The 24,416-nt window shown below is 33.1% G+C and overlaps 1 protein-coding gene across 9 annotated transcripts in view; it reads left to right on the top strand.

The window, feature by feature from the left end:
• THEMIS (thymocyte selection associated) overlaps window positions 1-24,416 on the top strand; it is a 240,832-nt gene that overhangs the window by 8,291 nt on the left and 208,125 nt on the right. For 3 of the 9 annotated variants that reach the window (XR_002521777.2, XR_002521778.2, XM_021937898.2), the window contains exon 1: window positions 9,257-9,640. Coding sequence is in view for 6 of the 9 variants with exons in the window: in XM_021937898.2 (XP_021793590.1) it covers window positions 9,550-9,640 (91 nt within the window). In the remaining 3 variants the exon portion in view is untranslated. Of the gene's footprint in view, window positions 1-9,256; window positions 9,641-19,317; window positions 19,436-24,416 lie in introns of those variants that run through there. The other 6 variants (XM_009206133.4, XM_009206132.4, XM_021937900.2 and 3 more) reach the window with 5 other exon arrangements.

Raw genomic sequence — 24,416 nt, forward strand, 5'->3', positions numbered from 1 at the left:
ATTATGGTTGCTGTATTTTATAAACTCCATTTCAAATGTACAGTCATCTAATTATCTTCCCTAAGGCATGGTGATAGTAGAAACAGATTCTCCAATTCCTTGCTCTATTCAGACAGCTTTATTCTGCAAATAACATTGTGGGAATGGATAAAAATATTCAATTACTTTTGAATATGTGCTATCAGAAAACAATACCTACGTAATAAGATTGTAACTGTTTATAGCAAGAATTTTCTTCCCTAATAACAAATTCTTGAGGATAAATATGTAATTCCTAAGAATGAAATAAATACATCTTCTAAGACAATGAGCTTACAAAATGATGAGGCTTATTGCAAGGCTCTCAGAGTTTAATTGGAAAACAGAGACACTGAGAAGGTAGTCAGAACTATGACTATAATTCTTTATAAAAAAATCATTATCTATAACAAGCCTTTTACTTAATTTAGTCTTAGCTAGTTTATATATTTAAAAAAGGAAATTAGATGCACTAGAAAGTAATGAAAGCTAAAGCTATTATTTTTCTATAAAGTGAATCTATAAATCTCTTCTGTTGTTACCTTTCCAATACCTTTGAGTTTTTTTGTTTTTGTTTTTTTACTGAGAGTTTCTCAAGATATTAAATTTTGTGGGTAAGTGTAATAGTCCCTGCTCAGATTTTTCTGTTACTGGATCTATGACTTTTCCAACTTTGAAAATTATCTTAGGCAAATTGTGTATCTTTATCTTAGTTTGTAAAAGAGGAGAACTTTTGAGAAACAAAATGTCCTCAACCATGTATTGCTGACCTATCAAGTGAACAAAGTAGATTCTTCAGGTTTTTAAAACACCTTGGAAATAAGAATCCTGACCAACCTGCATCCATCACCATTCTCCCTTGTGTGTGTAGTTGTTGTTTAATGTTTGTGTGTTTGTTTTTGTTGTCATCTCTGTAACTTTTCCCCATAATCCATTTGACTGGGACAGTTAAATATGTCATTAATATTACAAAGCTTTGATTACCTAGTGCATTAGTCTGCTCTCATGCCACTATAAGGATACCCAAGACTGGGTAATTTATAAAGGAAAGAGGTTTAATTGACTCACAGTTCTGCAGGACTGAGGAAGCCTTGGGAAACTTACAATCATGGTGGAAGGCAAAGCAAACATGTCTTTCTTCACATGGCAGCAGGAAGGAGAATGAGTGCCAAGTGAAGGGGGAAGCCCCTTATAAAACCATCAGATCTCGTGAGAACTCACTCACTATCACGAGAACAGCATGATGAAACTGCCCCCATGATTCAACTGTCTCTACCTGGTCCCACCTTTGATATGTGGGTATTATTACAGTTCAAGGTGAGATTTAGGTGGGGACACAGAATCAAACCATATCACCTAGTAACTTCCCTGACTCAGTCTAGTGGCACCAGGTGAAAAAAAGTTATTTATAACTCACAGTTTCATGTATACATTTGTCAGGTTAAGCAAATGGTCTGTTGCCCAATAAACTAAATGATTAAAGAAATACATATCCTAAGTTGAATTTACTAAACTAGATAATTTGTATTTAATGTATATTTTAATATTTTATTTTTATAATATATACTTAATATATTATTTAATTTTTAGATCTGAAATCTAAAAGGAAAACTTGATTTTTTTGTAAACATTTGGCAACTTATCAGTGCTTAATTTATAATAGATAACTATTTTAAATATTTTAAACTCTATTTTTAATAATGCAGGACTGAATTGTTTCTGTGAGGTTCTAAAATGTTATCACATCAAAACGCAAATGACATCTTTAAGTTTCTCTCGGTTATAAGAGATAACAAACTTGAAAAAAAAAAAAAAAAGAGAGAAAAGAGCTGTTAAAGTGGGCATACCCTTACTACAGGCATATTGCAGTTAAGTTTTTCACAAATGCTGTATAAAAGTCAGAGGAAAATGTTAGAGTTATATCACAGGACCTCCACCATTTAAAGAGAAAAACTAGAAAATCTCTTATGAATATAAGGGATTCATTTTTTATTTCATGGTTCTGAGGAAAGGTTGAGTCCTACAGCAAGGGAAAATGTCAGGGCAGAATTCATACGGTAACACCAACATTCACATTGCACTTTGCAAGATATTTCAACCTGTGCTCCTGTTCCGTGGCACCAAGCAATAGGCAGAACCTAGTGTAAAAAATACACAGATCCACTCATTTGAGTAAAGTCTTCTCATGGTGAGCAGGCTCATCTACCTGACTGCTTTTTACCCTTTAAGATTCATCTGAGGAACACTCTTCCTGGGGAGACTGCTTCCTAATTCTTGAAGTTCCTGAACAGTATACATTGGATTGTGATTCTTAACTTGTGGGCATGGTCGGCTAAAATGTAATGCCTCTAAGGGCTTATTTATATTCTCAGGGCCTTGTATAATGACAAGTGTAGAGGAAGAGTTCAGTGGTTTACTGAAAGAACAATTAAACATTAATTTAGACAAAAGGATGATCAGAAAAATAAACTGACATGGGAAGAAACATGAATCCTATATTGAGTTTCATTCAAAAGGAAACTAAAAGTGCTGGGAGGCAGGAGCTTCTTTGAAAACCAGGTGGTGATGAATGAACACACTCATAGGCTGTTGCATTTTGACAAAACAAACTGTTGTGTTATTGTAGGATTTTATTTTTTTCAAGGTTATGAAAATCATTCATATTCATTCTTATAAATTAAGAATGAAACCCTGTCTTTACTAAAAATATAAAAAAATTAGCTGGATGTGGCACCAGAGCAAGATTCCATGTCAAAAAAAAAGAAGAATGTACAGATGGTTGGAGACAGAAGAGAATAGTGATCAAGGTATTTCAAATGGAAGCCATTTATGGCATTGGGAACATTGATGGTGGGTGTACTATGATTTCGTTAATCACACACCCTTTCCTTCTCTTTGGGGTAATTAGCTCACTTATTTTCTTTGAGATATTTCCTCTTCCAACTCTTTTTGTGATTTAGCTGAGATAACTGCCTAATAAAATCCAAAGTAGAGCCTATGAACCTGAAATTATGGCAAATTAGTGTATTTCATTTTCTAGTCATGATGATTGGCTGAGACATATACCTGTGAGCCAAGTTGGATCAATCAGAGCTTATCCTGGGACTTTTCCCAGTATGACTAGGAGAAAGTAGTCTCTTCCATTACACTTGAATTTATGAGATACAAATCTTGAGCTGCCAGGTGTCACACAACAGCAGGATCTCCCCAAAATGTTGCTCATGCAAAAACAAAGCCGAGCCTAATGCCCTAATGATATTGTATGTTTGCCCAGAACAAGTTTATTCTGTAGGTAGAAATGCTGTAAACCTTTCAATGATGAACCAATAAATGGCACATTTTGGTTAATCCAAAATCACAGGAATGATTCCTATAAGCCTATTTTTTTCTTCTTTAGAAATAAACAATGAAAAGAAAGTTTCAGAGAATGAGTGATTTAGATACCCGTTAGAATAACCTCTAACGTTTCTTCTTCTTTCTTTTTCTTTTTTTTTTCTGATACTATCTACTTGGAGATAAGGGTTTATTCTTTACTCAGAGAAATATTACATTACACTCAGATATTATAATACAGTTTTAAGCCTCTACTGTTGAAGTTTATTTCTCTGCTTGTGATTTCTTTTTTTTTTTTTTTTTTTTTTGACATTCAGCCAGTTCTGCTTACTTTTTAGGAAAGCAGCTATAGATAATTTAGCAAAGGAATTGGTATCTTATGTAAAGTTTGCTTTGAGCAATACTTTCAACAATACTTCTCTTGGGATAGAAATCATTGGCACTAATGATGCTAACCATAACTTAATCATCATTTGATAGTCAAGTCCATCTCTATTCTTTAGCAGAAATTTTAAGAAGGTGCATTAAGTTGTAGCAAGCCTGGTGTGAGGACAAGATTTTTTTTTCAATAGGAACTTCCCTGTTTGAATTATTAGGGTAATGTGAAATGCATTTTCTTTTCTTTTCTCCTCCTTTTTTTGGTCATTAAAGTAATAAATGCTTCAGTTCATGGTATAAATAAATCTTTGTGTGTATCTGATTATATCTAAATGTGAAATTGCTACATCAAATTGATTTCAAGATAGATCACAACAGTTTGTAGTACATATGAGTGACTAAATATTGCACTATTAACAGTATGAATTTTATGAATTAAATATTTGCTTTTTCTGTCAGGTTGTTTTTTACTCTGATTCCATTCATTTGGTTAATTTTGCTTTAGATATTTTGAAGCTATATTATTTAAAGCTGTAAATTTTCTTCAAGAATTGGTCAGCTTTTCATTATTAAACAAATAACCTTATTATCTTTTATAATCCTTTTCTTTAAATCTAATTTATCTAATATTGATGTAGTTTCACGAGCTTTCTTTTACTTAATGTTTTATGGTATATATTTTCCCATTTTTCATCTTTAGACTTTCTATAAACCTGTAATTAAATTGTATATTTTAAGTAAATTTATGTGTTTAAATGTTATCTGCCAACATTAGTTTATTACTTGAACTATTAAACTATTTACTTTTTATTTGTATATTTATTTCATTTCAATTATTTTAAGAGTATAGTTGAGTTTATGTATACCATCATACTATCTGCTAGCAATTTTGAGGTTCTTTTTCTTTTCTTTCTCGTCTTTTTTGGATTAATTTTATCATCCATTTACTACATTTTAGTGGCTTTCCTAGAAATTACATGTGTTTTTATTCATTTAACTCTGGTATTAAACAGTACTTTTGCAATTTCTCTAGAAGTCTAGTGCTTTAGAACATTTTAACTTCATTATCAGTTTTGCTTTTGCACTACTGCTATGTTTTACAATATATTGCATGAATTATATATAGTGCAAATATATCCGAACTCCACAAGCCATTAATTATTGTTTTGGGAACTCAATATATTCAATTCATGGACATATTCACCCTCTTCATTCCTTCCTGTGGTCTTGACTTTCTATCTGAGATCATTTTACTTTCGCGTGAAGAACACCCTTTATAGCATCGCTTTTAGTGAGAGTTTACTGGTGATGAATTTTCTTAGTTTTTGTTTGTCTGAAAATGTCTTTATTTTGCTGTTGCTTTCATGCTCCTCTGGATTTAGAATATCGAGTTGGTAGTTGTTTTCTTTCAGCATTTTAATGATGCTATTCCACTGTTTTCTACCCTTATTGGTTTTTGTTAGTAAGTCAGCTATCATCTTATTGGTGATCCTTTGAAAGTGATGATTTCTTTTCTTCAGAGTGCATTTAAGATATTCTCTTTGACTTTGGCTTTTTAACGTTTTTAGTATGATGTTCCTTAGTGTGCCTTCTTTTGCATTTATCCTCCTTGGTGGTGTTGGCAGGTCTTGAATCTGCGGATTGATGCCTTTTCAGCTTTGGAAGATCTTCAGCAATTATATCTTAAAATATTTCTTCTCCCACTATTATTTCTCCTCTCATGTTGGGACTCAGTTTACATGTAAGATCTTTCCACTATGGCTGAAATATCTCTCTGGAGAGAGAGAGAGAGAGAAAGAGAGAGAGAGAGAGAGCAGGTCTTTCCTATGCTCCCGTTTCCAGTTCAACAATCCTCTCTTACTGTATGTCCCTTTTGCTGTTAAAACCAATTATTGAATTTTTAATTTCAGTTACTGTATTTTTTAACTCTAGAATTTTCATCTGATACTTTTTATAGATGGCAGTTCTTTTCTCTTTCTTGTCTTCTAGTTTTGAACATGTTTATCAAAAGTATCTTAAATTGCAGGACTAATAATTCCAATATCAGAATCACCCCATGAGTTTGTCTCTGTGGTCTCCCTTCTCTCTGTCTTTCTTTGTCCTATCTTTTGGCATTTCTATTCATTTCATACTTAATTATAGATGTTGTATTTTTAAATATTATAGAAGTTCTGGCTGCTTTTCTTCAACAGGAGGATTTACATTTGCTTCTATCTGGCAGTGAGAATAGGGGCAGACCACTTTAATCCAATGAGGGATTGAGCTAATTTTAGTCTAAGCTTCAGTTTTTGTAAAGCTTGTTCTATTTATAGGCAACCCTTTCTCTTAGGAAGCAGCCTTCAGGAGCCCCAATGGAGAACATAAGCATTCTCCTACTTATACTGTTCCCTCCTTGGCTGGCCCTGGCTTCCCAGTTCTGCAAGACTGCTGAAAGCATTCCTTGGCTTCTTCAACTTCATACCAATCATGCTCTTGTTTGTGTCTCACACAATCAACCCTGTAGTGCTTTCAATGGGCAAAAATTTTTTAAGGGGAAAAGTGGTGCTAAGCAACACATTTCTCTGACTTTGCCTGGAGGACTTGCTAAGTCCCAAAGTCCAATTTATTTTGGTCTCTTTTGCTGTGTGAAACTGCCAAAAACTCAACTCAGGTTCTCTCCTCCTGAGCCACCAGTTTTTGCTCTGCTTCTCAGACTCTCTCGGTGCCAATTACTAACTCATAAAAGCCTTGAGGGAAAAGAAGTGCAGAATATGGAGTTCCTCTAATGGTTCTGCTCTGCTTTACAGGATCTTGGCCTCTCATGTTCTGCACCCTGACAGCTCTCTTGTTTCTTAAAACAGCTTTTTAAAAAAGTATACAGCTCTTCCAGGTGCCTTTAGTAGGAAACGTGGTCAGATACAAGCTCATAGCCAGAAGTAGAAGTCTTTGAATATTTTTATTTTGCATATTGACTAATAAGTGACCTTTACACACCTAAACCGTTGTTTATTTGAAGTATATGCTTTTTTTTCTATTTTGTTCAAACTCCTTTTTTATTTACAGGAGTATTTCATAAGTTAGTTTTCAAATATATTATTAGTTTTTTCCTTGAAGACTTCAATTAGTACTCAAAAATAGTTATTTTCTTACCCTTTTCCAGCCATTTTCCTATTTTTCCCCTCTGGTTTATTTTTATTTAAATTTAATTTTAAAATTTATCTAACTTTAATTTTGCTGCATGGAAAGTTAGGAAAAAATTTTCCCCCAATTATTTAACAACCTTTTGTTGAAGAAAACATTCTTCCCCACTGCGTTGGAATTTTACCTTTTTCAAATAGTAAATTATTATATACAGTCTGGTTTTTTTTTTTTTTTGAATTCTCATTAATCTATTATTATACCTATAATGTGCTGTTCTAATGACGGAACTTCAATAATTCATTTTACTACCTGATGCTTCAAGTACCTTCTCATTGCTCTTCTTTGTCAACCTTGTCTTGGCTGCTCAAATCAGGATTTTTTTGCCTGAGTGTCAGAAGTGATTACGATCTGGTCTAAAGCAGTAGCAGTGGGGATATAGAGCAAAGACAGAGTGAGTGGTACTGAGTATTGTCATCTATAGGACCTGATGGACTTAACGGGTAGAGAAAAAAAATGGCATCTCACATGATTCTAAGCCTTCCGGATTGGGAAACTAAGAGAATAGTAATGTCATTAATTAAGATCGAGAATACAAAGAAGATGATTATCACAGAGGGAGTGTCATCTGTTGCGAGAGCAGAAGCAGATGGAGCCTAGGTAATTGTAAGAGATTGCTGATACGAAATGGCTGTTTGGCTAGTAGGATAGAAATTTGACTTGGGAATATTAAAAAAAAAAAGTGAAATCCAGCTTGCATTAGATATCAAATGAAATTTATTGTGGTATCAATTCTAACAGATTCATGATTTTTAAGGAGCAGTCCACAGAAGCCTCTTTCATATATTCATCCACATGAAATACACTACTAGGCTGTAAACTGTGGGGAGGGGTATGGAAGGCAGACAGATCAAGGGTAGGAAATTTTTGGACAAAAAGGTTGCAAGTGAGGAATTTGAATCTAACGATAGTAAGCCTGTTGATGTGGTCAATCGTACATTCTACTTTTATAAAGAAAGAAATAAAACTGGACAGATTATTGAAAATGTCAAATAGGATTATGAAGAGTTGAAACAGCTTTATAAGCTCCATATCAAAACTAGGCAGTATTTATCTTTCTAGGTCATTTACATGATGGCCATGGTAGAACTGAGATGTCCCCTGACCCTCTGTATCTGGCTATGCTCTCTGCAGCCTAAGGCCAAAACAGTTTATAGACAAGAGCCTGGAGTTTAGTTACTAAAGAGAATGTGTAGCTTCCTGACATCTTTCAAGTGTATACATACCAACCAGTATTCTTTTTTTTTTTTTTTGAGATAGGGTCTTGCTCTGTCATTTAGCCTGGAATATAGTGGCATGTTTACAGCTCACTGTAGCCTCAAACTCCTGGGTTCAAGTGATCCTCCTTCCTCATCCTCCTCACAGCTAGGACTACAGGCATGTGCCACCATGCCTGGCTAATTTTTTAAATTTTTTCATAGAGACAAAGTCTCGCTATGTTGCCCAGGCTGGTTTTGAACTCTTGGGCTCAAGCAATTCTCCTACCTCAGCCTCCTAAAGTGCTGAGACTACAGGTATGAACCACTGTACCCAGCCTCAACCAATATTCTTTGACTTTACCTTAAAGAGACTTAGGAACTACCACCTTTAATTGTACATATTCTAAATATTGTTTCAGTTACATGCAAAAAATAGAGAGGAACAGGATTTTGAAGAGATCGATGTTCATGAGGTTTCTCCTGCTTCCTTTGATGCTGCTAATTTCTCCTCCTAAATTTCAACAAGATCAGAATTGTGGAATTGTGAACTTGGAAGAAATTACAAAATGGATTGGACTCTTCTACTTCATTTCCATTTAGTAAATAAAACAAATGAAAATCAGAGAAGACAAGGCTGAAGTTAGCCTGTAAATCAAAAGCAGAACTAAACCCAGAAAACTCAGGTTTCCTGACAAGTAATTTTAATACTTTCTACTATAGTGTAGAGATTAGAAAACTCATTTTAACATACTTTGTTAACTTACTGTATCACTTTGCATATTCTATCCCTACCCTACCCTCCTTTAAGATTCAGCAAAATTTTTAATGTGGAAGAATAAAAAGTGGTTTCGATACTCTCTCCAGAGTATACTATCAGAATTCTAAAAAGAGCTGACACAAAGCACTTTTATTACCAATTTTAATGTAAAGGCACCGACAGTATGCAAATAAGGCACAAAGCCAAGCTTTAGAAATGAACTAGAGAGATAATGAATTCACATGGTGCCATTTTTAAGATTAGACTTTAGTCCTATGTTCCTGTTCTTTGTTGGTGGGCAAGTCACAAGTAACTCTGACCTCAGTTTTGCTGCCATAGTAGATGCGCACCTGGATTAACAACGGACAGAATGAGTTACTTAGCACGTCTCATTTTTTGGGCAGTGTCTGTTCACCCCACCCCCATCCTGTTCAACTTCAATGTCAGAAGGAAATGAAGCCACAATGTGAACAAAAAGAGCTGTAACATTTTTTGTCTCCTGCCTCCTCCCTCCCTCCTCACTGTCCTCCCTATATAGAGCTACTCCACCCCACGCTGGCTGTAGTGTGACATTCCTGCCTGCCTGAGGAAGAAATGGTGAGCAGGGGCTGTAATTGCAGACAAGTGTCACCCAGAAGCCACAAGTTTCTGTGAGCACCAGGTCTACAAACTACCCAAGGCATAGCAATGGCATTATCACTGGAAGAATTCGTCCACTCTCTTGACCCCAGGACCCTACCCAGGGTTCTAGAAATCCAGGCAGGCATCTATTTTGAAGGTAAGCACTCTTCAATACCTTTACTGGCTAGAACATTCTTGTAAAGTATACACTCTTGAAAATTGGAGGGGGGGAGTTTTAACAGCAAATATGTTGAGTTCTGGTAAAGGAAAGGTGATCACAAAAGAGAGAAAGTAATGAACTGACCAATGAATGGTCAAAAGCCAATGGTGTTGGAGAGGGGAGAAACTAGACAGGACTGTGGGATAGACAGAAATAAGAAACTGAGTGAAGCTTCTTGAGCTTTCTGTAGGCCTTGAATGGTGAACTATTTCTGCGTTTGCTTTGAAATTGGTTGTAATCAAGAATAATAAATTTAGTTATCAATATTTATGTTTCTACAATATAAAAAATAAAATTGAGCTTGCTAAAACAAAAGCAACTATCAAAGGCACAGTGTTTCAGAAGAAGTATTTCCCAAACTTTTAGCTTCTAAATGTTGCTTATACCAATGTTTTTCTCACTCTGTAGTGGCCTAACTCCAAATTCCTTAAATAATGAACATTTTAATTTGAAGGTATAGAAATTATTGCTACAAGATAATTTTTAAAAAATTGATGTTGAAAACTCAGAGTTCAATTAACTTATTGAATAAGATAGTGAGTTTTGGTGTAACTTACTATGTTAATTCAGGTAAAAGAACATTAAAATCTCCAATATACAACCCAAATCTTTACATGGTTAGTTTGAATACACAGAATACAATGAATAATTTGTAGGTGTATTTCTGGCCTCAAGAGTGGTACAATTGAAGTAATTGTAGGATCAGATCAAGACAAAACTACCAGGAAAATAGTTTTGGTAGGCAGGCCTTTCCTGTTCATAGACAAAATAATGTATTACATATTATGTTGCAAAGTAAAAGAAAGATTAACATGTCAGCTCCAGTTTAAATACACACACACACACACACACACACACACACATATACACACACACACACACACATATACTTGCAGGTGATGAATTGATATGGGCTGTTACCAGCTTAGCATACAGTTTTATTTAACTAATTTGTAAGTTGATTTTTGGAATCAGACTATGTTTTGCCATGTGTAATCATATTTTCAGTGTCTCTATTTCTAAGCCAGCCCCAAATCATTTTTTGTCTCATGGTTTGTGTTTTTTAGGCTTTATTTAAAAAGTCTTTCTTTACGTCTACTTTAAAAAGATATTTTCCTATATTGTTTTTATCAACTTTACAATTTTGTATTTTGCATTTAGTTTTCAGTCTATTTGGAGGACACCTATGAATTGTACGGGGATCAAATTTTAGTTTTCTTTATACAGTTCACCTGATTTCCAGGTACCATTTGCTAAGCTGACAATCTTTCCGCCATCGATTTTTGTTGCCTCCTTTAAATCATATTATATGTTCACCTGTGTATCAGTCTGTCTCTAAAATATCTCTTCTATTCCTTTAGTGTATTTTTTTCTTAATTGCCCCCAAACACACTATTTTTGTAACTATGGCCTTGGAATACGTGTTAATATAGAAATGATGTATAGACCAATCCCTGTTTTCAATCCTTTTTTCCTAAATTGGCTTAGATATTCATAGACTTTAAAAATGTTTTTATAGATACATAATATATATACATTTTTATGGGATACATGTGATATTTTGATACAGTGTATAATGATCAAGTCAGAGTAATGGGGATATTACTCATCACCTCAAACATTTACCATTTCTTCATGTTAGGAACATTCCAATTCTACTACTCTAGTTATTTTAAAATATATAGTAAATTATTTTTAGCTATAGTCACCTTATTGTACTACCAAACACAAGATCTTATTCCTTTTAACTGTGTTTTTGTTCCCATTAATCAACCAACCCATCTCTATCCCCCTCCCACTACCCTTCCCAGCACTTGGTAGCCATCATTCTACTCTCTGTCTCCATGACAGCAGTTTTTTTGTTTGTTTGTTTGTTTTTAGCTCCCACAAATGAATGAGAACATGTGATATTTGTCTTTCCGTGCCTGGCTTATTTCACTTAACCTAATGTCCTTCTATCCATGTTGCTGCAAATGAGAGGATTTCCTTCTTTTTTATGGCTGAATAATATTCCACATTTTCTTTGTCTATTCATCTGTTGATGGACATTTCAGTTGATTTCATATTTTGGCTATTGTGAAAACATGTGAATACAGATGTCTCTTTAATATACTGATGTCTTTTCTTTTAGAAATATACCCAGCAGTGGGATTATTGAGTTGTGTGTAGTTCTATTTTTTTTTTTTTTTTTTTTTTTTTTTTTTTTTTGTGAAAACTTCACACTGTTTCTCATAGTGACTGTACTGATTTACATTCCCAACATCGGGTATAAATGTTCCCTTTTCTCCACATCCTCTCCAACATCCATTATTTTTTATCTTTTTGATAAAAGCCGTTTTAACTGAAGTGAAATAACATCTCATGACTTTGTAAATAAGTTTTTTATTAAATCAATTGTTTCTGTAAGAAATCTAAATGAGATCTTTATTGGATTTATTGATTTGGTAGATTAAGTTGGAAGGAATTGACGTTTTATGTTGTTTTGAGAAAAACATAGTATGTCCTTCTGTGTGTCCAGACTGTCTTCTTCATACCTTATTATTTTACTACTATGTTGTACTTCAATTAAGAGGGGAAAAAAAGTAAATACCTTGATCATTCTCACAATGTAAACACATTCATGTAACCACCACCCTGGTCCAGAAATAGAAAATTCAAAGTATTCCAGAAGCCCTATCCTGTGCTCTTTCTCAGTCACTATCTACTATCTCCCTCAAGGGTAACCATCATCATGACTTTTGTCAAATGGAAAATTACAGTATGTATTCTTTTCTGGTTGGTATATCTATTTAACATTGTATTTGTGAAACTAATCCATGCTGTTTTATATAGTTCATTCATTTTCAGTATGTATGTTATTCCGTTGGATGAATATACTACAGTTTATATATTAATTCTACTGCTCATAGGCATTTGGATTATTTCTGGCTTGGAGTTTCCAGTAATTTTGTCATGAAAATTCTTGTACATGTGTGCCTACATGTATATGTATTAAATAGGGCATAAAAGTAAGTGGGATTGCTATGTCATATTGTATGTGTACATTCAGCCTTGGAAGGTAATGAAAAACAAGTTTCTTAAGTAATCCAATTTACTTTCCTACAAGCGGTATATGTGTGTTCCAATGAACTCATATGCTTAGTAACACGACGTTATCCGTCTTCTTAATTTTAGTCATTCTGGCAAGAGTATAGTGGTAGCTTATGGTTTTAGTTTTCGTCTCCCAGATGACTAATAAGATTGAGCACCTTTTCATATATTTCTCGGATTTTTGGAGATACTCTTTTTTGCAGAGGTGGTTTATATCTCTTGCTCATTTTTCTGTTGAATTTTATACATTTTTGTTATTGATTTGATGAAGTTTATGTGTATATATATTTGGGACGCTCAATCTTTGTCAGTTTTCTGTGTTGCAAATTACTTTCTGAGTCTATAGCTTCATCTTTTATTTTCAAAATTGTGTCTTTTAATGGATGAAAGTTTTCCACTTTAGTGTTAGTGTAGTCAATTTGTATTTTCCTTTTTCTGTGTTGTCAACAATTTTTTTCTTTACCCTGAGTTCATGAAAATATCTATTATCTTCTAGAAATCCTATTGCTTACCCTCACCTTTAGATCTGCAGTCTACCTGGGTTTATGTTTTTGTATATGGTTTGAAGTTGAGAGCAATATTTATTTTTCTCTTCAATAGAGTCAATTGGTGCAGTGATATTTATTGAAAAGCTGCCTTTTTTCTATCATCTTACTCTGTTAAACTTACTCAGAAATAGTGTCCGTACACGACTGGGTCTTTTCCCTTTTATGCTGTTCTATTCATCTACTGCTATCCTTACATCAATTTTTTCCTGTCTTAAGTAATGTGAATATGCAATATCTAATATATATTTTCTATTAGATTGTATATAATAATATGCTACAGAGCCATGGTTCTGAAACTTGGTTTTGCATTAAAAATACCTGGATTGATTTTAAAATATAAATGCCTAGGTTTCTCCTCAAGAGATAAAGATTTAATTGTGTAAAAGGTAAGGCATCACCATCAGGTTTTTGAAAATCTTCCTGATGATTATAACCCACAGTCAAATTTGATAACTACTACTTTAGAATAAGTTCTCCTGATTTATTATTCCCTTTTAAGTTTGGCACTTTGAATTTTCACATACATTTTAAAATTAAGTTATCAACTTCCTCAAAAGTCCTCCTGGAATTTTGATTAGCTGTTCATTGGTTTGGAGAAAATTGGCATCATTTTAAATTAAGTCTTCTGCCCCACTAATCTGGCACAGCTTTCTAGTTATTTAAGGCTATTTCATTTCTGTCGATAACATTTTATAATTTTTGTGCAGATCTTGTATTTTTTTCAGATTTATTCTTAGTAATTTGATTTTTTCATGCCATTTTAAATGATATCTTTAAAATCATTCATTTTCTCTTTGTTGTACTTATCGAATTTTAAGAATATATCTTTAACTTATTTTGGATATATTATGTGTACATTTGTGTTGTCTGTGAATACTGATGGATTTTGCTTCTAGTATAATACTGAATAGAGGTAATGATAAAAAAAAGATCTCTGTATTTCATTCATGACCACTGAGAGCAATTTTCAGTAATTTGCCATTAAATATGTTTGTTTTAGGTTACATTAGTTCTAGTTTTCTAACAGGTTTTAAAAACTTGAATATATGTTTGACATTTATCAAATATTGTCTTTGTAACTTTTATGATAATCACATGGATTTTTTACATTAAAAAAGTGTTAAACAAGCTTTTAATTGTGGAATACAACCAATTGGGTCATATTTCACTGAATTTGGCTTACTATTTTTTTTGTTGTTGTTGCTGTTGTTAGAATGTTTGTATCTCTTTTAGGGAATGATATTGGCTTATAGGTTTGATTTTTTTGTAATATCCTAGCCAGGCTTTATTATCAAGTTAGTTGAACTTATGGAACTTCTTGGTTAGTGTTTTGTTATTTTCCTAAAGATTTTATGTAACTTTGGTGTTATTTCTTATTTAAATATTTAGCAGAATTTTCAATGAAAGCCTCCTGAGCTGAGATTTCTAATATAGAAATGTTTTTAATTATCACTTCAATTTTTTAATAGTAAAGTATTTTCGTCCATGAGCATAGTTTATCTCTTATTTAAAAAAGAGAATAAAATATCTTCTACGTAATTTATCACAGTTTAAAAAATTGTCTCTATAGAGTTCTTATGTATGCTAGGCTAGTTCCTAGAATGCACACACACATACTTATATCATGTGTGTATATATATTACTATATTAAGATCATATTTTGTCTGTTTTCCCATTGGTTGTCACTAAAATGAAGAAGTGCAGTTCAATATGATTCGTAATATTTATAAATTCCCTTGTTAATTCTATCAGTCTATATTTTTTTCCACTGGTTTTCTTAAATAGATATTAATATCAGAAACATCAAGTTGTGTCTCTTTCATACCACAAATGTTTTTTCTTACCTTTTTATTATAGACTAGAGCCTTCAGTATTATATCAAGCAATAGTGGAAATCTTTGTCTTTTTCCTAGTCATAAAGAAAATCATCTAAAGTTTCTTGTTAATATATTATGTACTAAATTTTGGTGTTTAACCTTTACTCAATTAAGGAAGTTCCCAACTATTCTTTGCTTTCTAGGTGTTTTCATAATAAATAGGTATTGAACTTAATCAATGCTATTCCATCATTGATTAAGATAATAATGTGATTTACTTTCTTTAGTGTGTTTATGTGAGTTAACTTGAAAGATTTTTCAAATGTTGGAGGATCCTTTCATATAAATATATATATTCATATAAATATATAATGTATAAATATATATTCATATAAATGTATAATATATGAATATATATTCATATAAATATATATTTTCATATAAATATATATTTGAATATATATTTTCATATAAATATATAATATATGAATATCCATATATTTTCATATAAATATATATATTTTCAAAAACCATATACTTTTTGAAATACAATGTAGGAATTTGACATTATATTTAGGATTTTTACATTTAATCATAATTAAAATGAGCCCATAGACTTATTCATTTTAGATTTTAAGATAATATTAGCTTCCAAAAATGAGTTACATAAATTTTGTAATTTCTATTTTCTGAGATAATTTTCTAAAAATAAGTTTAACAATCTTCTTAAAAATTTGTTAGAGTGCTCCTGGATGACCTACTAAACATGGAATATTTTTGGAAAGAAGCCAGAATTTGGTTTTGTTAATACTCTCTATGTCTTGTATCTTTTATTATTTCTGATTCAGTCTCATTTGTTTTCTTGTTTGTTTGTTTTCTCTCTTGCTCCTTTTCCAGCCTCCTATGTTGAATCGGCAGCCATGTTTAATACCTTGTTTGCCTCTTGATAAGTATGTTTACATCTATAATTTTTCTCTAAGTATTTTTAAACTGTTTCCTATAAATTTTGCCATGTAGCATTTTCATTATTCCTCAGTTCTAATTATAATGTATTTTTTTAAAATCCAATAGCTATGAATTTTGCTTATTTAGTGATCAGATAAGATTTTGTTTGCTATCCTTTTGCTTTTAATTAATAATTTTATTGTATTTTGTTGGAGATGGATAGTCTTTCTTTGGAATTGATTGTGGTTTCCTTTACTTTGTGGTATGAAACATGTTCTACTTTGGAAATACTTCCTGTGTGCTCAAAAATAGTATGATTTGTTTTTTGGTATAACACCCCTCTTTATATGCCAAATAGCTTGAGTTTTTATTTGTTTTGTTCAGATCATTTCTCTCCCTGCTTAGTTTTCATATGCTTAGTCTGTCATTTACTTTATCAGTTGTACATCTATCTAGTTCACTCTTCATTTCTGTCTTTTATTTCATCAGATTTTTTTTGAGGTTCAGTTGTTCCATGTGTTAGAGAGTTACATCTTTTTACTACATTATCATCCTTTTTCCTTGATGATTTTTTTTTCTTTAGGTTCTATTTTGTTAGACAACGTTACTACTTCAACTATCTTTTGGTATATCATTTTCTAAGCATTTGTTTCCAATATTTTGGGGTTTTATTTTTTGTTTTATGTGCAAAGAAACATATTATTTGTCCTCTTTCTGCCTTTTGTGTCAGTTCACGCAATGGAGCCAGGTTCCAACCATCCTGTGGTGATGGTGACTCTGTGACACATTTTGGGGGATGGGAGGTTTGAGGGAATTTGAAAAAGGCTGATGTCAAATCATGTGAGGTTCTCTGGTATTGGATTGAATACTCCCCATTGACAACCACGGTGGTAATAGGGAGAATGTTCTTCTCAAGAACATGTTGCTCAAGCATTTATTATTTTAAGAGCACTATTGATGTTAAGCATTTATGCCCTATTGATGTGAAGCACAGAATTGTGGGTTATAAACTCAGGACTCTGCCTCCTGGATAAGTTATAAATGAGAGGTGATTCCATGGTCAACTTAAAACATTGAACATTTGTCCTCTGTTACCAAAAATGGGTTTTATCATAACCCTGAGGTAGGATGTGAAGATTAATTGAACCATGGTATATAAAGAATTTAGCAAAATGACTGGCCCAGAGTAATCTTCCAGTAAATCGTAACTATTATTATTATTACCTTAATGCTGGCATATTGTAAAGAAACTGGGTAATTATTTCAAAAATTAAAACAAAACTGATTTGAATTTGTCTACTGCTGCATACACCAACATAAATTAAATATGAAGAAAAATAGTAAAAAGTAAAACAATAACAATGAAACCAATTAAAGAAACCACATAAAAATGTGAAACTGAAACTTTAAAAAGTGAAAAAATTAAATTTATAAAATAAAAAACTTCCTTATTCCAAAAAAAAAAAAAACAACCCAAAATACATAAATGTGGAAGAAAGACTAACTCTACACTAGGGGAATATTTACGTAATATAGAGCAGACAGACTATAAATATCCTAAATGTATAAGGAATTACTAACAATAAACAAAAGTGAATATAAAGATGTAAAAGGTAGTTCACATAACACACTAATATTAAAAAATTCAAATTTGCTATCAAAAATGCAATGAAACAATAAATCATTATTTCTTTTTCAGGTCACAGGTATTAAAAGATTCACAAAAGTCATTGTAGGCATGAATGTGTGAAAAGGAGCCAAGGCACACTTGGTAAAGTGTAAACAGTTACAGACTTTCTAGGTTGCAACTGGGTAATATGTATCTACAGAGAAAAATGTTTATAAACATCCAACCTTTAGAAATTAATTTTAAATATAATTACAAAAAGCAAAATAATGATTATATTACAATGCTCATAGAAGCATGTTTTATAGAAAAACATTAAGCAAGCCTAGAATGGAATAGCTTACATACATTCTAATAATGCAATATCAGGCATTGTCAAGGGTCTAGAATTATAGTTGGGAAAAAAAGTAAAGCCCTCCCCTCTTGGAGCTTATATTCTAGTGAATGGGACAAATGACAAACCGATGATAGATTTAGAATATATACAAGTGTCATGAAGCACCGACTGGAGAGTAAAGTAAGGTGAGGTGAAAGGTGATCTTTTGATAGGGTGACCAGGGCAGATTATCTCTGATGAGATGAAATTTGAGCAGGGACCTGAATAAACTGAGAAAATAAACCTTGCCCACATCTGGAAGAATTCCCTGCTGAGGACAGAACAAGTGCAAACTACTGAAGAGCTTGCTTTGTCTGAATAAGAAACAAGGAGCAGCCAAGTGGTGCTGAAGGCAAGGACTTGGGGGAAGGCTGGTAGGAGAAAGACTGAGGTGTGGGCAGGCCCAGACCTTGTAGGCCTTGAAGGCTAGAGTAACACTGAATGTGGTGCACAGTGGGGCTGGGAAACAGGTAGGACCCGTAAGATAATGTGGTCAGGGAAGGCCACTCTGAAGAAATGATTTTGGAGCAGAGACTTGAATATTGAGAAGGAATCAGCCAAGGAAAGATCTAGGTTCTGGAGTGTTCCAGAGTAAACAGACAGTGCAGACCTCTGGGGACTAAAAGGAGCTTCGTCTGTTTGAGGAAGAGAAAACATATCCCTGTACCTTGAGCATGTATAAAGCAGGGAGAAGATCATATGAGAAGAAGTTTAAGGAGTGGGCAAGAGCATTTCAAGGAGTTTGGGTTTTATGAGATGGTAATGACCAGTTTGAGGCAGCAGCCTGACAAGACCTGTTTGCCATTTGAGGAAGATCATTGGCTACTTTGGGGAGAACAGGCAATAGGTAGGCAAAAGTGGAATGACATATTAGGAGACTGCAATAATCTAGAGGAGAGGTGATGGTGCCTTGATTTAGTGTGAAGAGAAAGGAACAGCTCAAGAGATGCTTTGGAGGTAGAAATGTCAGAACTTTCTTTTTCTTTTCTTTTTTTTTTTTTTCTTTTTAAGATGGAGTCTGTCTATCACACAGGCTGGAGTGTAGTGGCGCAATCTCAGCTCACTGCAACCTCTGCCTCCCGGATTCAAGCAATTCTCCTGTCTCAGCCTTGCGACTAGCTGGGACTACAGGTGCCCGCCACTAGGCCTGGCTAATTATTATTTTGTATTTTTAGTAGGGACGGGGTTTCACTATATTGATCAGGCTGGTCTTGAACTCCTAACCTGGAGGGATCTATCTACCTTGGCCTCCCAAACTGCTGGGATTACAGGTGTGAGCCACCGCGCCCGGCTGAAATGTCAGGATTTTCCAATGGATTTGAAATTGAGGTGAGAACATAAAAAGACTAAAGGATGAATTCAAGATTTTGACTTTAACCACTGGGTAAATGTTTGTGTATTTGAAAGAGTCATGAAGACCAGGGGAAGATGAGGTTTTAGTGAGAAAAACAAAAGTTCTGTTTTGGACATATTAAATATAAATATATATTACTCAGCTAAGTGGATATTTCAAGTTAGGCAATTAAAAATCCGGTTTGGGCACAGAGGATGCTTGTGGTTGGAATGCCCCATCCATTACTTAATTGATCAGGACTTTATTTGATCAAAAACCTCATCAATTTAAAAAAAGAGGATGCAGCTTTCCATATGTGTATTTCTCTATTGATATTCATATTCGTTCCAAAGCATACATAGTAATACAATTATAAAAAAGATAAAATTGATAATATCTTATACAATTTTAATTTTTGTTAATAATATACACTGTTTTTCTCACAAAAGCTATTAACTCTGTTGTAACAATTAACTAGTTTTAAAATTAATATATAATAATTGTACATATTTATGGGGTACACTTAATATTTTGATTCATGCATACAATGTGATCAAATTAGGATAGTTAGGATACCGTTCACCTTAAACATTGATCATTTCTTTGTGTTGGGAGTATTCCAAATTTTTTCTTACTGTTATTTTGAAATAGACAATAAGTTATTATTCACTATAGTCACCCTACTGTGCTACTGAACACTAGGCTTCATTCCTTCTATCTAACTGTATTTTTGTATCCATTAACCAACCTCACTTCACCCCCTTCTCCTCTCTATGTTTTCTAGCCTTTGGTAACCACCATTCTACTCTCTTCCCTCCATGAGATCAATATTTTTAGCTGCCATACATGAATGAGAATAAAACATATTAACCATTAATCTATCTTTAGTGGAAGTCATATTATTGAAAATGTTACATATTTTTATTGCTGAATATTGTTTTGGAAAAGGCTGATTAGCTTGTGACACAGTGATTCAAATGGTTCTAATTAATTTATTTTAGTTTTTGTTTTGAATGACAGCTATTGAAGATACCTCATCAAGGTCCAATATACATTATATGTAATCTACTCATAGAGCAGGTTTTTCATTAATATTTGTGGCTATCACTCTATATGTGAAATTATCTTTATAAATTTCATGTTATGAAATAATCTTCCTAAATCTGATTTTGGCAGTTTCGTTAGATAGCAATTGGACACAGATAACAACAAGACTGTGCTAATAGAAGACGTGTCACTCTGTCATTTTCTTCTTGATAGGGCCTGCAATCTTCAATTCTCAAATATCTGTGTTGGCATCTTGTGACGTTATGTCTATTTTGTGAGAGTGAGTATAGATAAAATTAGGTTATAACAATTCTTAAATCAACTTAACTTCAACTGCATTATGTTGTAGTATATTGAAAGTAAATGAGTGAAATAAAACATTTCTTTTAACTCATTTTTTGAAATTCCCAATCTGTCTCAGTATGTGACTTACCATACATGTCATATGACTATCTGATGCAAAGATAAATTAGGATTTTTAATATCAAATACTAGCAACTTTGAAATTAAGTAATAGTAAATCTTTCTGTTAAATATTAGTATAGTTTAGTTTTCTTATTTCTTTTATGTAGAAATGAATACGAAGTTCTAATATTTTCTACTTTAACCTCACATCTTGTAATACTCTATGGAATATGTGGCCCAATTTAGAGATCCCTGCAAGGAGCTAACACAATTGCTATCATGAGTCCCTCTCAGATTAAAACTCTGGGTAATTATATATGACCTATGTCACAGATAAATTGACTTGTGCTATCTTGTCCTCTTCAGTTCTTTAAGCGAGCAGTTTATAACCAAAGAACAAATTTGAGGAAAAAAATGGTGTTCATCGATTCCACTTTTCCACCTCTTTTGAGTACATGGTATGCTTGTACTTCCCAACCCTTTTGTGGTCACATGATCACATGACTTGTACTGGTGAATGTACTGAGAACAAAAATAATATGCATAATTTGGCACAGATGCTTTAAGAACCAGTTCATAATTAAATATATTTCATCATGGTAGACTATGTCAAAATGAAATCTTCAATAGCCTGTGTTGCTAAGTGACTGCAATTAGCAGAGATCATGTCCTCACCCACCTGTATTGGACATGTAGTGAAATAAGAAATACACTTTATTGTTTAATCTCTAAGATTTTGAGGTTGTTATCTTAATATAAGCTACACTTCTCTCACTGATACAATAAACTATTTTTATTATGACTGGAACTGAAGTTATTATCAATTTCAAAAAATTAGAAACTAAGCATATTTTAAAGAGAGTCATATAATGTCAGGGAAGTTACTTGGGTAATAATGCTACCACATGTTCATAAGAAAGTGATTTTATCACTCTATTCAGGAAGCATCTGTTGCTTCTTTAACTACTCTTCATATTGCAAACATTACCATTTACCACTGTTGACTTTGTACATGCACCCATTTTGGTGTTGATTTAAAAATTTGGCAAAAAACAAAATTGGTTTGCATTATGAACTTTTTTGATGAGTTGGATATTAATTTTTTTTTTTTTTTGCTTTAGAAAAACACATGTGCATGGTTGGTAATTTTATAAATGCAAAAATGCAAAATTACCCATAATGCCACCTAACAGAGAGAAATATGGTTAACATTTTGATGTATTCTCTTGTAATTTTTATAAAAATATGAATTAACTCTCAAGAAAAGAAAATTGATGCCCAAATCCCTTTTCCCTGTGCTTTATAGGGAACCTCATCATTTCCCACAACTTCCATTTATCCCCTTAGTTCAAGCCATCATAATTTACTGCTAGGATTATCAAAATCTCCTAAATGCTCTTCTTTCTTTCATGTCTAAAATCTATTCTCAACATAGCATCTATAGTCATGGATGTCAGATTGTGTCACTCCTCTGTTAAAAACCCTCTATTTTTTCTCAAAATAAAAACCTTATATGGGTAATAAGGCTCTACATTGTCTCTATGTTGCATTATTTATCTGAGTTTGTTGCTTATTAATCTGCTTCTCCTCCTAGCCACACTAGCCACTTCACTGTTCCTCAAATTTGGAGATATTCTCCTGCCTTAAAGCTTTGTTCACACTCTTCATCTGGAAAATTCTTCTTCAGGATATTGACTTGACTAACTCCCTTCTCTATGAGGTTTACCCCAGCTACCTCTTTATTCTTGCAATTTTTCTAATCCCCTTTCCCTGGATTCCCTGTCTTCTATATTCTGGTCTTCATTTTCTTCTGTACTGAAGCACCTGGCTCTTTCTTACGTGTAAGTTATGTATAGCATGTTTTTATGTATTTTCTTATTAGATTTTTCTTACAGTTTTATCGAGGTATAATTTATATACCACAAAATTCAACCACTATAAGTATACAACTGAATGGTTTTAAGTAAATTGATAGAGTTGTATAATCATCATCAATTTAAGATCATTTTCATCATCTTAAAGAATTAGCCTGGGTTCTTTGCCATTAATCTCTATGGGCATTTCCATCTCCAGGCAACCACTGATCTGCTTTCTTTCTATAAATTTGCCTTCTATAGACATTTCATATAAAGTAAGTCATACAATATGCAGGTTTTTTTTAAATCTGGCTTCTCTCACTTAGTATGTGTTTGTGGTTCATCTATATTGTATCATACATCAGTATTTTGTTCCTTTTTATTGGTAAAGAGTATTTTATTGTTTGGATATACCACATTTTGTTTATCTAACACCAGTTGATGGACACTCAGATTGTTTCATGATTGGAAGTATTATGAATAATATGTCATTTTACATTTCTACTATTAATGTATAAGGATCTCAGTTTCTCAATATCCACACTAAGACTTGGTATTTTCTCCTTTTACAGCCAGTGGTATCTCATTGTAGTTTTAATTTGTATTTCCTTAATGACAACTAATGTTGAGCACTTTTTCTTATGCTTATTAGCAGTTTATTTGTCGTCTTTGATCAAATGTCTCTTCAAATCATTCACCCATTTTTAATTGCATTGTCTTCCTTTTATTGAGTTATAAGAATTCTTTTTGTATTCTGGATATCTGATTTGCAAATATATTAGATATACAATTTGCACTTATTTTCTTTCCTTGGTGGCTTGTGGTTTCATTTTGTTTATGTTGCCTTTTGAAGCAAAAAGTTTTACATTTTGATGAAATCCAATTTATTTTTGGGGGGGTTGGGGGGCATGATTTTGGTATCACATTACCTAACCTAAGAGCACAAAACTTTTCTCCTCTGTTTTTCTGTTGGGGGTGCCCAAGATGACCCTCACTAACTCTCTAGAAGGACTCGAACTACATAAGCTATTACACTCATGGTTATGGTTTATTACAGGGAAAAGATAGTCAACAAAGGAAAACGGCAGTATAGGGCAGAGTTCAGGAGAAACCAAACATGAGCTGTCAGTTATCCTCTCCCAGTGGAGACATATGGACAGTGCTTAATTCTCTTAATGATGATGCATGACAACATCTACAAAGTAGTTCCAACCAGAGAACTTCATCTGTACTTTCATGTCCAAGGATTTTTGTGTGGAAAGTCTCATAAACATGGAGTGCCCACGGGACTGACCTCAGCTACTCGGTCTTCAGCCCCTACAAAGGTCAGACTTATACAGTGTGGTCCAGAACCCCAAGTGAACAAAAACAGGAATTTATCAGAAGTCACGTGGTTAGCATAAACTTTCCGGTGTGGCTCAATGTTCCAGATACACAAAAACACTTTTATGCTCCAAGGACTGTCAAGAGCTAATTCTTTCTTTGGAATATATGGGGGTTGAGTACTCCAAGTCCATGGAGTTAACCCTTTGCTACATGGTTTTATTTTGAGAGCGTTTTATCTCTTATCTTTGGGTCTATAATCCATTTTGAGTTAGCCTGAATTTTCTTCATCTGTAAATCCAACTGATGGAAAAACTAACCCAACTATGAATCCATTTACAAAGCA

Source organism: Papio anubis, chromosome 6 (genome assembly GCF_008728515.1).
Source record: "Papio anubis isolate 15944 chromosome 6, Panubis1.0, whole genome shotgun sequence".
NCBI classification, from domain to species: Eukaryota; Metazoa; Chordata; class Mammalia; order Primates; family Cercopithecidae; genus Papio; species Papio anubis.